The sequence below is a fragment of the Diceros bicornis genome, chromosome 8, assembly GCF_020826845.1.
Source record: "Diceros bicornis minor isolate mBicDic1 chromosome 8, mDicBic1.mat.cur, whole genome shotgun sequence".
NCBI lineage: Eukaryota > Metazoa > Chordata > Mammalia > Perissodactyla > Rhinocerotidae > Diceros > Diceros bicornis.
In genome coordinates, this window is record NC_080747.1 from 42,899,690 (window position 1) to 42,913,042 (window position 13,353).

General features: G+C 41.4%; 1 protein-coding gene across 1 annotated transcript in view; it reads right to left on the bottom strand.

Annotated features, from left to right (window-relative positions):
- Positions 1-13,353, bottom strand: part of KDR (kinase insert domain receptor) — a 44,656-nt gene that overhangs the window by 8,795 nt on the left and 22,508 nt on the right. The window contains exons 16-27 of the mRNA XM_058547100.1: positions 11,971-12,077; positions 11,420-11,555; positions 10,950-11,054; positions 9,477-9,590; positions 8,816-8,904; positions 8,062-8,215; positions 6,015-6,112; positions 3,471-3,593; positions 3,209-3,320; positions 2,833-2,932; positions 2,328-2,433; positions 1,070-1,221 (exon numbers count right to left, since the gene is read on the bottom strand). Of these exons, the coding sequence (XP_058403083.1) occupies positions 1,070-1,221; positions 2,328-2,433; positions 2,833-2,932; positions 3,209-3,320; positions 3,471-3,593; positions 6,015-6,112; positions 8,062-8,215; positions 8,816-8,904; positions 9,477-9,590; positions 10,950-11,054; positions 11,420-11,555; positions 11,971-12,077 (1,396 nt within the window). The remainder of the gene's footprint in view (positions 1-1,069; positions 1,222-2,327; positions 2,434-2,832; positions 2,933-3,208; positions 3,321-3,470; positions 3,594-6,014; positions 6,113-8,061; positions 8,216-8,815; positions 8,905-9,476; positions 9,591-10,949; positions 11,055-11,419; positions 11,556-11,970; positions 12,078-13,353) is intronic.

The following is a 13,353-nucleotide window of genomic DNA, read 5'->3' on the forward strand; positions in this document are numbered from 1 at the left end:
CTATCTTGCCTAACTTGGAGAGTTATCATGTGGGCAAAATCTGCTAATAGAAGGAAAAGTTCTTTGAAAAATGCCAAAAGTTCTTGACATAAATGGAATGGGCAGCTCACTTGTTGTTCTAACCATTCTGAGATTTCTTTTTTCTGATCGCAGTGTTCCTGCTGCCCTGTGTGACTCCATGGGGCAAACTGGCCAGGGCGCCTCGTCAGCTGCAATCTGGCAGCCTGGTCAAGTGCCAGACACATGCGAGAGCTCCACGCCCCTCCCTGCAGCCACAGCACACTCAAGAGGGCAGCCTGGGCCCATACTGTCAGGAGTCCAGTTACAGGAGGCAAACACCCAAGGGATGGGAAAAGAAACAAAGCAAAGTGAAGCAGTCCTAGGCTTAGTAAAAGGCAACTTTAATATCATATTGTGGAAAATCATATCAACTTTTTCCTTATGCACAGGTGCTGGGAGAGAGAAAAAAAGAAAGCGGCCTTCAGAACCCCTTTATACATCAGGAAAGGACTACAGTGCATATGTTTTAAATAAGCCCAGAAGTCCTATTATGCAAATAAAATGCTGAATATCAGACTTGGGAGGGGCTTCTGAAGATGTGCTGTCCAGTCTAATTCAGGCCACATCCCCACGGCATACTGCATTCTAGCCAGAGAGGCATAAGCGTGTTTTCATATATGCATAGAACTCTTCCTTCCTGAATCTTTCCTAAGCCATTTAATTCACATTAATAAAAGAGTACATGGGGGTAATTTAAATACAGATGTCTTTGTAAAATGGGTCTCCTTTTCTGGAGATTAACAAACTGTGGCATTCCAGCTATTTGCAGCTGCAGGGCTTAGAATTCAGAAAGGAAGAGCTATGGCAGCAACGTGGACTACAGATGGAGGAAACTCACCTACCCAGGCCCTCTTCAAGGAGCACTTTCCTTTATGTTAGTTTCGGCGCTAAGGTTAAACGTGGAAATGGGATGCAGCAGCTTTATAAAATGTCTTCCTTCCACCCCCCATCCCAAGATGACCTTGAAACCCCCCCACACCCTCCAGGGGATGTTGACCATATACAGTACCTGATTCCTGCTGTGTTGTCATAATGGAATTTGGGGTCACACACTTCCTCTTCCTCCATACAGGAAACAGGTGAGGTAGGCAGAGAGAGTCCCGAGTCCTCTTCCATGCTCAAAGTCTCTGATATTGGAAGAACAATGTAGTCTTTGCCATCCTGAAACAATAAACACAGAGTGCTATTGTTATGGCTTCAGTCCTTGAAGAGCCTTTTCATGAAAAACAGAGGCCACGGGGGCTTCTTGGTGATGAGATATGTTGCTTTCATATCTGAATGTAGAACTTTAAGACAACATCGGAAACGGTTTGTCAAAAACAAAAGGGCACTTGAAAGGGATGTGTACATGAAGGTATATTAAAGTAGTTAATGAAAAACAAGACAGGTGAGTGGACCACAGAGAGCTGTGGCTACAATGAAGCAAGTGGGCTGTGGTCAGAGCTACGCTGAGCTGAAAAATCATTTCTTCACAAAGCCCCATCTACACGAGCCAGATCCTTTAAAGGGCATGTCATCCAATTTTAGCCTCTACATTTCAAGGCTAAAAATGGAAAAACTGATGACAGTCTAGAGAAAAGCAATAAATGTGCAGGAAAATGGGCCTTCTGAGAAAAGGTTGCACAATTTAGCATTATTTCATCAAGAGAAAGAAATAAAGGGCAATTTGATACCTTTAAATGTTTGGAAGGTTTATTGATAAAAACAGATTTGACCCATTGTTCCCCAGCTGTTCAAAAGAAAAACAGGAGGAAATTGGCTTCCATTCAGTGCAGTGAGAGGCATTGACTGAGAATAAATAACTTTCTAATGGTAAAGGCTAAAACTCTGAAATCTTCCAGTGGAAGTTATGGGGGCCTGTGATTTTACCAAGGATAAAGCCATCTATTTTGCAGGGTTCAGACGTGTTTTTGCCTGCAGAATGTATTAAGAGTTCCTTGAAATTCTATCCATTGTTGATATTCTGTGGATCAACTAGGTTTTGTGTATTTTTTGTTTGTTTTTTACTTTAGAAGAGCATCTGAAGACAACAAAAAGAGATGTCAGTAGGAATAAGAGTGGTCTGCTCCCAAGTTATGAATTAGGATCTCATCTGTCTAAAAGGGTAATTATAGCTTTTAGAAAGCATTACTGCTCATATCTGGAAGAATACGGCTCCTTATTCATTGACTGAGAGGATATGGTGGCCATGAGATGGTCTGGGCAGTAGAGGAGCCCTTGACACATAAGTACTCCTTGTAGAAGCTTCTTGGATGAAGGTCACAAACCTGCTGAGCATTAGCTTGTAACAGATTTCCCAAATGTTCCACCAACTCTGAAAACGTGGGTCTCTGACTGGGCTCCCCATGCCAGCAGTCAAGCATGGTCTGGTACCTAGAGAAGCAAAACACTGATGTCATTAACTGCCTCTTTCCTTCTGATCTGATGCTGAAAATAAGCACTTGAATGAGTAAACATTTATAAAGAGTCCACCATGAGCCAAGATGCTACATAGGGATACAAAACTGTGTAAGACACAGAGCCCTACACTTGGAGCATCAAGTGTGTATAGAAAACAAAACATAAATTAACATCTAATAAAAACTAACTGGTTGGTATAGATAAAGTGTTGTCATTTCAAGAAGAAGAGATGACTCTGTGCTTGAGATTATCAAGAAAGAAGAAAGACACAAACTAGGCCACAAAAGAGGTAAATATAATGGAAAGTCTTCTAGGCAGGGAGAATTTTTATGAGCAAAGAAAGGGGACAGAAGGATACTTTTAAAGTCTTACATTTCTGGTGTCGTATAATCAGGGGCCCTCATTCTCGTTCCTTCTTTCAATCGCCTACAAAATTCCTCATCAATCTTTACTCCAGGATATGGAGAAGCACCTAGAATAAAACAGGAATGGGACATTATTTGATTTGAATTTCCTTTCTAGAAATCCCTGAGCCTGGCCTGATTCCTGAACATCCTCATCACCTCCATATAAATATATACACAATTTTTTCCATTCTTTCTTTTTTTTTTAAATTTTACAATCCAAAGCTTCCAAGAAAGTTTCACCCAATGAGGGTGGACTATAGGGGAGGGAAAGGCACACTGGGGCCACTCACTGCTATCATTCTATCTGGAGTATGGATGGAGGAATAAAAGAAGAGACTTACCTAAGGAAAATATTTCCCAGAGCAAGACACCAAAAGACCACACGTCACTCTGAATTGTGTACACTCTGTCAAAGATTGTTTCTGGGGCCATCCATTTCAAAGGGAGGCGAGCCTAAGAGGTTAGAAGACAAGGAATCAGAACCAACTTAGCCAACATCTGAAGAAAAAACTTCCTTTGTTCCTGAACACAGGTCCTGAAGCTTGCTAAGAGGAGTTTGAATTCTGCAACTTAATAGATCACTGGGTTCACTTTGAAACTTACATCTCCTTTTCTGACATAATCTGGGTCTTTATAAATATCCCGGGCCAAGCCAAAGTCACAGATTTTAACCACGTTCTTCTCCGACAAGAGGATATTTCGTGCCGCCAGGTCCCTGTGGATACACTGCAAAAAGAATCGTGTGTGCATTAGGTCTCAGCACAGCTGATCTCTTCAACATCTGTTGTGACCTCATGCTTAAAAAAAAAAACCCACATCAGAAAACCAACTGATTAACAAGCACTGGGTTAATATCTTTTTTCAACACTTCAGGAAAAAAGCCAGTGAGTTTCGTTAAGACACACATCTGCTTATTCCATAAACAGCCCCAGACTTTGGAGTTAAATAATTAAGTTTTAGTCTGATGATGGAGTCATAAATAGACTTCTCTTGGACACAATTAAGAATGTGTTTCTGGTCACATCCACACATCCCTTTTGCCTGGCACCATATACGGTTAAAACGTGTTATTCTAAGGAGGCCCTCGAATGGGATTTATTTTGAGTGAATGCACGGAAATGAGAAACAAGGGGCTCTCATTGGTTTGGTGCCCCTTGTTGGTTTCCCTATTCCATATGTAACTGAAGCTGGACCGGCCCTGATAAACAATTCCCAGTGTGGCTCATCCTGTTTTCAAAGTGTTGGATTATCATAAAGGTCTATTAACGCAATTTTAGCCTCTCACTAGTCAAGTTGATTCTCTGGTGCACTAAAAAGGAAAGCCAAATTCTCCTTGGCTTTCCTTTTTTGTCTGCTCCTCAGTGTCTCCCTTCTCTATAGCACCTAACTTCATCTAACTTCCTACTACTAGGCAGCTTTAGCTCTCCCCGTAGCTTTGTGAGAGAACAAGAGACTTGGAGAACATTTAGAAATGAATGAGGGCCGGCCCGGTGGCTTAGCGGTTAAGTGCCTGCGCTCCGATGCTGGCGGCCCGGGTTCGGATCCCGGGCGCGCACTGACACACCGCTTCTCTGGCCATGCTGAGGCCGCGTCCCACATACAGCAACTAGAAGGATGTGCAACTGTGACATACAACTATCTACTGGGGCTTTTGGGGAAAAAATAAATTAAAAAAAAAAAAAAGAAATGAACGAAAGGCTTGGTGAGAATTCTTCAGTCAGTGCAGGAGCGGTCATGCCAGCTGGGCATTACCAACCACCCCGCACCTCACGTCTGTATAGCACATTCCTCTGAATGAGGCATATTCAAGAGCACATCGTTTAGCATGATTAAGCAAGAAATTGACAATCCTTCCTACTTTCCCCTCGACCAAAGAGCTTCCTTTTTTAGCCCAACAACCAGGTGGTATTCAAGAAATCAACTGGTAGACGTGAGAGAAGTTAAAGGAGCCCCCCAACCCCCATTCCCTTTTCAATCGCCGAAAGGAACCCTGACTAAATGGCAGGCTCTGGCCTTTAAAACGAAAGAAAATAAAATCAGAATCTCCAAGGAGGGCAAAGTGCCTCTCTCTTTGGGAAAACCCTGGAAGACCTCACTTCTCTCCCTTCCTGTTGGGAGAAAGAAGACAAGAACTCCCCGGCAGAAACAGCTGAGATTGTGAGGTTCTGAGAGCTATGACAAGCTTTCAACTTCAGAAAAAGAAACGGGTTAGGAATTTCACTCTAATTTAGAAAAAAACAAAAACTTTGTCTTTCTCTCCCCAGAAGGCTGCAGGAAATGCATTTTGTTAACTCATAATTTTTCCTGAAACCTAATTTGAATTTTTACTGTTTAGTGTAAAACCATTCATTTCACCCTTTCCAGAGGGGTGAGTGACTTCAACCAACCTCGCCCCCTCTGGGTGTTTACAACCTTTGGAATGTTTGTAACTTGTCACGTCCCCACCTTAGCCTTTGTTGGGCCCACTTTTCTAATTTTAGCTCTTTTAATCGCTCTCATCTGAAACCTGTCCTTCCTGGTTTCTAATTATACTACTTCAACAAATACCTTTTGATGGATGGTGATGAATGTAAAATAAATTAAAAATAGACTCTCTTACACCAAGATATCTGAAAGACTCAGTCCCTCACCTCTTCCAGGTCATCGCTCAACTGTCGCATTCTTATAAAGCCTTCCTTGTCCACTTTGTTTAAAATTAACGTACACAAACACAGAAGCAGATGCACATACAAACAAACCACTCATGTAACCCTTTCCTGCTTATTTTTCCCCAAAGCACTTATTCTCATCTAACCTACGATGTATTTCACTTGTTTATATGGTTTATTGTTTGCTCCATCCACATACTATAAACTCCATGATGGTGGAAAATTTTGCCTGTTTGTGTTCACAAAGTATTTTTAGTGTTTGGAAGACTGCCTGCACTTAGTCAATGCTCAGTAAGTATTTATCACATGAATTAATTTCATGAAATCCTTACACACCCTTAATTAGCAGAAAGGGGCCTCCCCAGTAGAGTTCTTTTCATAGTCCAAGGAGCGGTGAATGAATTACAGTCCCAAGCAAACACCAATGGCTGGCATGGGACATCTTATTTCCAAATCTGCGATCTGAAGAGATACTTTGTTTCCCCTCGAGCTCTCTTACCTTCCGCGATGCCAAAAACTCCATGCCCTTGGCCACTTGGAAGCTGTAACAGATGAGATGCTCCAAGGTCAGAAAGTTCTTGTACAGATCTTCAGAAACTGTCGGAAGATGCAGGAGGCCAGCGATCAGTACCTCCACCTACCATACTATTTGTTTCTAAGTTTGTTAGAGTAAGGATCATTTTAAGACTTGGGAGTTAAATTTCAGGAAATAGAAGCAGAGAGAAAATGCTTCTATCTTCTTTCAATTTGCTGAATCCCAGTATTATTAGCCTTCATCATACCCCTTAGCAAAAATATTGGTTTTTCCTATTTTAGCCAAATTGAACCAACAAATCCAGCAGGCAGAATGGAGGTAAAATTGACATAAATAACAGGGAGTGAGAGAGGACTTTCTCAAATTTGCTGTTTTAAGCTGTTGTTTTTTTCATGTACCCAGAGGGATAAACAATAGTTTCATATCAAGAACTCTAAAAATAAAACGACAATATTCAGGGTCATTGAATCTTTTCTCTCCAGGCTTTGTCCTGGGACAAAGGCCAAAGGTCAAACTATAATCTACAACGGATAACTAAAAATACCAGAAACATATTTACTTCTCTCACTTTTAAGCTGAGAAAGTGCTGTAAACACATTAAATCTGGCCTACGAGAATGCTTTTTTCCTTCAAGGATATGAATGAGAGATGACAGGAACATGCAGGAAAAGATGAATTTACGTAACTTGGTGGTATTTACTTCTGTGCAACCGGTACAAATAAACACTAAGACATTAATGGGTGTTTCAACATGATCTCTTAAATTTGGTCAGATAAGATAAGACAGTTTCTTTCCTGAAGACAAATACCAGAGTAAATGAAAACTCAGCTGTAATAAGAACATTGTAAGTATTAAAAAGGCTTCAAACCTTTTTCTCAATAACTTTTTATGCTTAGGGCTAGAGGGCTCTCAGCGAACAATCAGTGGAACCCTTTCATTTTCCAAATGAAGAAATGGAGGCAAAATTCCAGGCTAATGCCCTTTTTACTCCAACTTACTACTTCAGTCCCTTGGGTTTCCAGCTCACTGGCCACCGTTTTGTGAGAGAGAAGGATAGGGGAAAGATGGCTCCACTCAGTGTGGGCCCAGTTACATGTGGTCTAGACAACCTCCTCACGCTCTTCTAGACTAAGTTCCAGCCTCATGCTCCCTGCTCGGCTTCTAAGGGAAAGAAGTCAGTTTTAAGTTCTATCTGTGGCCTCACGTCAAGGGAAATAAAAGTGGGTTTCTTCTACTATTTCATGACTGGATTCTTCTAAGCTCGTGCCTCAAGAGAAGTCAAGTGTCAGGAAACCCCATCTCTACATCAATGGAGCTGTCTCTGTACCTTCTGAGGGAAGCAGATATACAGTGTGTCCGGGAGCTGGAAGAAGCCCTGGAAATTAGGCTGGAAACACAGCTCCACTCATAAAGAGCACTCAAATATCATCGGCAGCATAACTGGATAAAGAAAAGAGTATCTACCAAGATTCTCCTGAGGAAGAATGGGTGGAAGGAAGACTTGACAAGCCACTTGGGGTCAGGCAGAAACAACAGATGGCCCCTATACTGCCTTGGTGAAGGTTGGGTATGATTAACTGAAAGACTTCTGTCATGCTGGTGAAGGATGCAATGTGAGGCTGAACTGCTTAGGGCAATGGGGAGGCTAATGAACCATCAGAGAGCCTCCTTTGCCCTTCCAGAACACAGAGCTTAGCATCTCCTGCTAATAAATGCTGAACCAATATTTTAAGAGCATTGGTCTGATTGTTGCCAACTGCTTAGCTCTCCTGGAGTACCAAGATTTCTCAGGCTAGCCATGCTTTGCCCTACAACCTAGCCCGCTACTTATTTAGGGCTTCCACACTTCACTTTTGGGGAGACTGAATGGAGGCAGTCTAGAAATTCAGGTCTCTTTCAAATATTAGGTAGTATTGGACTTTTCCACGACAAAATTCCTCATAACACTCTGGCACTTTGTCTGTTCCTACAAGAGCATGCATTAAGTGTGGAAGAAGCAATGGCAGGTACCTTCCTCTTCCTCCACATCACTGAGGGACTTCTCCTCAACAAATCCAGAGCTGGCTGAGCTCTGGCTACTGGTGATACTGTCCAAACGGCGTTTAGGATCCACGGTGATTTCCCCAACGTATTCTTTCCCTGGACGGAATCGTGCCCCTTTGCTCTATAAAGAAGCAAATGAACAAACTCCTTGAATACAAAAAAGATCTCTAAAATGTAGTAAACTATGGAAAAAACGATAACTATTAAAAGCAGACAAAAGGACATCAATTTCAGGATCACGGAATCGCTGGGCTAAGATTTGGGGCAAGTGTTCTATATAACAGATTTTCTTCCATAAAGCCTAGCTCCTTCTTTAGCTCAAAGAGATAAATGCCTTGTTTCAAGTTTCACTCAGACACACTTCCAATATTAGGGTGCTTTTTACAGAGGGATTGATACTCCATAGAGCCACATATAGCTAGGGGGGAGAGAGAATAATCCAGAGCTGTCCTGCCCTCTGTCCTTCCCTTTCCTTCATCACACCCACCTTCTCCCCTCCTCAGGCACCATCTATGAATCAGTAGATTAAAGTCACAAAAATAAAACATGAGAAGCATATGTCTCCCAGAAGGTAAAGGAGGAAGTTACAATAGCCAAGAGGTAATGTGAGAAGATTCCTCATAAGTTCTTCACAGAATTTCAACTAAAAAATTAACCTGTACCCCTTTGAGTTTTCCTCCATTTTACAACATGCCCAAAGTTAAGTTAGGAAATGACATACCTTGTAGGGAACAAATTCATTTCTCTTGCTCCTTAAGTAAGTTGACAGGTTTCCAAACTTGCAGAATTCCACAATCACCATGAGTGGCCCTGCAGACAGCACAGCACGTCAAAAAAGGAAAATGTTTCCACTCATATTTCTCACTAAGTGTTCAAGTTGATGAAGCAGAAAATATCATAGAAGAGGCTACAACCTTTCACCGGGGACAGGATCATAGAAATCAGCTCGTCACAATCATCTTATATTGTAGCTTTTCTTTCCCCAAAAGGCAATTCCATAACTAGATTAACCAAAATTGCAGAAGAAAATCCACCCACTTGCTTTCCAACATAATCAACTAAAATGACTCCATTTTAGGCAGAACTACTCCTAAAGTCTTTGCTTTCAAGTTTTCGGGGGAAGTTTACTTTTCTCATCTGAACACCTTTTACACAAGTAGCAAACTGTATTATAGTGATGTGTCATTTTTTAATTCACAGGAAGTTCTAGAATAATTTATAGTGCCCATTAAACCTCCATGAAATATATTTATATCTAGGAATCTGGCAAAGTCTCTTAAATCATGGAAATCAAGGCCATGGGAGTTCAGCGGTTTCTCTTAAGTACTAGCAGACAAGCAAAAGCCAAAATCAAGAAACCAGAACCATCCACAGGTACTCACCTCCTGGCTTGGTACAGGCACCTAGAAGATTGACCACATTGAGATGGTGGCCAATATGAATGAGGATCTTGAGTTCAGACATGAGGGCTCGGTGTTCACTGTGTGTTGCTCCTTCTACAGATACAGGGCAAAGAGGGAAATCATAAATGTGGGCATTACGTTAGGAGAATTGATGCCCCACTGCACGTATCTGTGCAACTTCCCCTCCAGGGATAATACGACTATAACCCAATTTATAGACCAGGTGCATTTCCCTAAAAGTCAAGTATAAATTCTATTTTCTAACTCTAAATCAAATTCCTACTTTAAGTGCACCCAGAATGTTCAATATTTAAAGGAATCCATTGTGAAGTCTTTTGCAAAGTGGAGAATACATCTGCAAATGGAATCATGCCCAGATTTTCTTCTTGTACAAAATTGGATTTTCATGTATCAGGTTTACTCTGCTTCTTAGGGCCTGATTATTTCAGTGCTCCCTTGTAAGGAAGCAACATCATGTATGAAATATCCTCATGAGTTAGGGGATATGCTGAAGTTCCCACCAATCTGCCGAGCAGAAAACTTAACAAGCGCCAGCTGGCAAGACTAGTTGGCATATGAGGCTGATGAGGCTAAGACTGTGAGTTTGATCCTGAACAGACCAGTACACTTTCCTATAACTCACAGACATGGTCCACACCTCAGGCTCTAATGAGGTCCACACCTCAAAATTACATACCCCCTTGGCACAAAGGAAAACAGGCAAAGGACAGAGATGGCTTCAAAATGCACAAGACCTATTGGCAAAATGTCTATAGCATTGTCTCCATCAATGAAAGCACATATCAGTTGAAGCAAAGAGCCTTCTATGCAGCACCTCCTCAAATTAAAATGGCAAGACCAGAAGTTCATTACTATTAAAATTAACAAATGTTCACAAAGCTTTTAATTTTTAAAATTTCCACTCATAACCCTTTTTTCCCTAATACAACCATTCTTACTTTCCACACTATTTTTTATACATGAAAATCTTTCACATATTCCAATCCTAGGGAACATGGTGTTTTGCACTCTACTATTTTTACTTATTATATCAAATTTCTTTCCATCTTTCTAGATGGTCTATAATTATCTTACTAATGCACCATAATATATTAAGAAGCAATTTTGATATAACCAAGGTATTTTTTTTTCCTATAGCCAGGCCACGAAGTACAGTTGTGCAAGCTGTGCCCTGCACAAGGGCTCCCAGGAGAGGGAGGGAATTGAGAGGTTGAAAAACCACCCCAACTCTGCCGGCCAGGCCATGCATCCAGGCATGAGGCTACAAAAGAGGAACTTTTTTCCAGTTTGCACAAGGGCATCCTATAGGCTGGCTGCATACTTGGCTAGTTGGCCCTCCTACCACAGAGCCACTGATACAAGCCCCACATCGTGTTTAAAGATGGGATGAAACAGATAGAGGGATACATCACCATATAATTTTACTTTTACCTTTCAACATTTTGACAGCCACTGTCTTGCAAGTTGCTGTCTTGTCGATTCCAAAGGCATCTGCTTCAATCACTTGGCCAAAGGCACCACGGCCAAGAGGCTTACCTACAGTCAACAATGACAGCAACAACAGACTTGGATTACCACACCACCAAAGTGATACACAGAGGTTCCAACTAGATGAGGTGACCGTACATCCCAGTGTAACATGGACAGTCTAGTTTACTCTCTTGTCCGGGCTTGATTATTTCATACCTCCCCCTTCACTCTCCAAATGTCCCACTTTGGGTGATTAAACAGGCACCCTACTTCTAACTGACTAAATGAATGACTACTCCAATGCAAGAGATGGAACGAATATTTCTGAACCAGAATCCAACATGTGAATAGACTAGATCTGTCATTGTCCCAAAAGAGGAGGAGATGGCCTGGTAAACCCAATATCAAATTAATACCACTTGAAAACATACCTAGTTTCAGCCGGTCTCTGGGGAATTCCCATTTGCTGGCATCATAAGGCAGACGTTCACAGTGTTCATCCAAGGGGAGTTCATCTGGATCCATGACAATGGACAAGTAGCCTGTCTTCAGTTCTCCTCCATTGGCCTGGAAATGATTATTCCTTCCGGTCACAAACACCCTGTTGTTTTGTGTGCTTGTTTTTGTTTATAGAAGCCCCATTCTTGATGTCTCATTTTCTAATAGAACTCATGGAGTTTGAGAGTAGTCCTATTATAATCCTGCTTCTAGTGTCCCCTCAACCCCCAAATGAGTTCAGAATTAAGTTCTTAAATTTTAATTATACTAGACAGTCCAAGCCCTTTTCTTTTCTAGTGGCTTCTATCAATTAAAGTCCAGTGGTCCAGCCAAATGGAAGTGGGCAAGAATGTTATTGTATTGAAATAAAATTGTGCCCATTATGCCAATAACAATGGGAAAAAACAACTCAAAGAGGCCCAGTCAGCTTTCATTAATCATGAAAACCAACATGCATGGGACCGAAGGGAAATTATTTTGTTACCCGCTTAACGGTCCGTAGAACGATGACAAGAAGTAGCCAGAAGAACATGGCAATCACTGCAGTGCCTACTAAAATAATGACTTCCAAGTTCGTCTTTTCCTGGGCACCTGGAAAGACACAATTGAATGAGCATCAACAGTTGGAAACTCACACCTTTTGATATAAGATGACAAAGTTCAGCCCTAAAGCAAGATCCCGAGCTGACCAACTTGGAAAACTCCTCGACAATAATAGTCACAAGCCTCTAACTTGGAGGGAGTCTGTAACATTCTTAATGGATAATTTAAAGCTTGCAAAACATTGCTCACAAAAACTTCCAGCAATAAAATTCTAAAGTAATTAAAGATAGAAATAGTAATGTCTTAAAAGACAAACACAGAAAGTGTTTGGAGGAAGAGCAGTTTTTGATGGATAGAAAACAGATCATGTTCTATAGAGAAGGAAAAGTATTTCCATTTGGGGAAAAGTATTTCTATTTGTCTGGTTTTACGCTGATAGTCTATGTTTTGATCTGTATAGAGTTTAAGAAAGGGTTGTTTAAGAAACCAAGTAGGGAAATCAACGTAGCCCTTTGCCCAGAGAGCTACTGGTGAACACACACCTACTAGGCGTTCATCACTTTAAATATGTCATCTCACTTAATCTTCTCAACACCCTCAGTTTGCAGATGGAGAAACAAGCTCAGAGAGGTTAAGCAACTTCATTGAGGGCACACAGCAGGTCAGTGGAATAGTGAAGAGTTAAATAAGGTCTGTCCAACACCAGTTACCCATTACACTACCCTGCCCTTGTGTGGCAGAAGCCTGAGTGAGGAAAAGAGAGAAAGCCAAGATGAGCACATTCCACATGGCCTGACAATATGAGTTTAAAACCACTTATGAAAGGAAAGAAATGAGAAAAAGCGAGAGGCGGCCAAGGATGGCTGTAGATGCTCAGGGCTCCAGAGGACAGCTCTGAGTGGGAGAAATTAAGCAAAGAGGAGGCTTTCAATTAAAACTTTTTACTAAAGAAGTGATAAGGAAGCAACTGTCACTTAGGGTCTCCCACTGGACAGTGCAAGGAGAATCCAACCTGGCCCCAAGCTGTGGGAGTGGCCCACAGCAGCCCCAAGAAGGCGGAAAGACAAGTAATTAATTGGTTAGCAAAATAAGAGTTCACAGTTGAGAGACAAGCACTGAGTACGCTTGGAAGTAGATTTTATCTCTCTGGTGCTCCTACTGAAGCAATTGTCTATTTATACATAGAGACTTAAAAGTCCATTTATACATAATAAAAAGTTCAACGAATCAATTGTCTATACAAGTTTGTGCATTAATAGTTCCATATTAACATTTGGGAACCGAACAGGAGAATTAAATATCTCCCTTTCTCTTTCTCAGTATT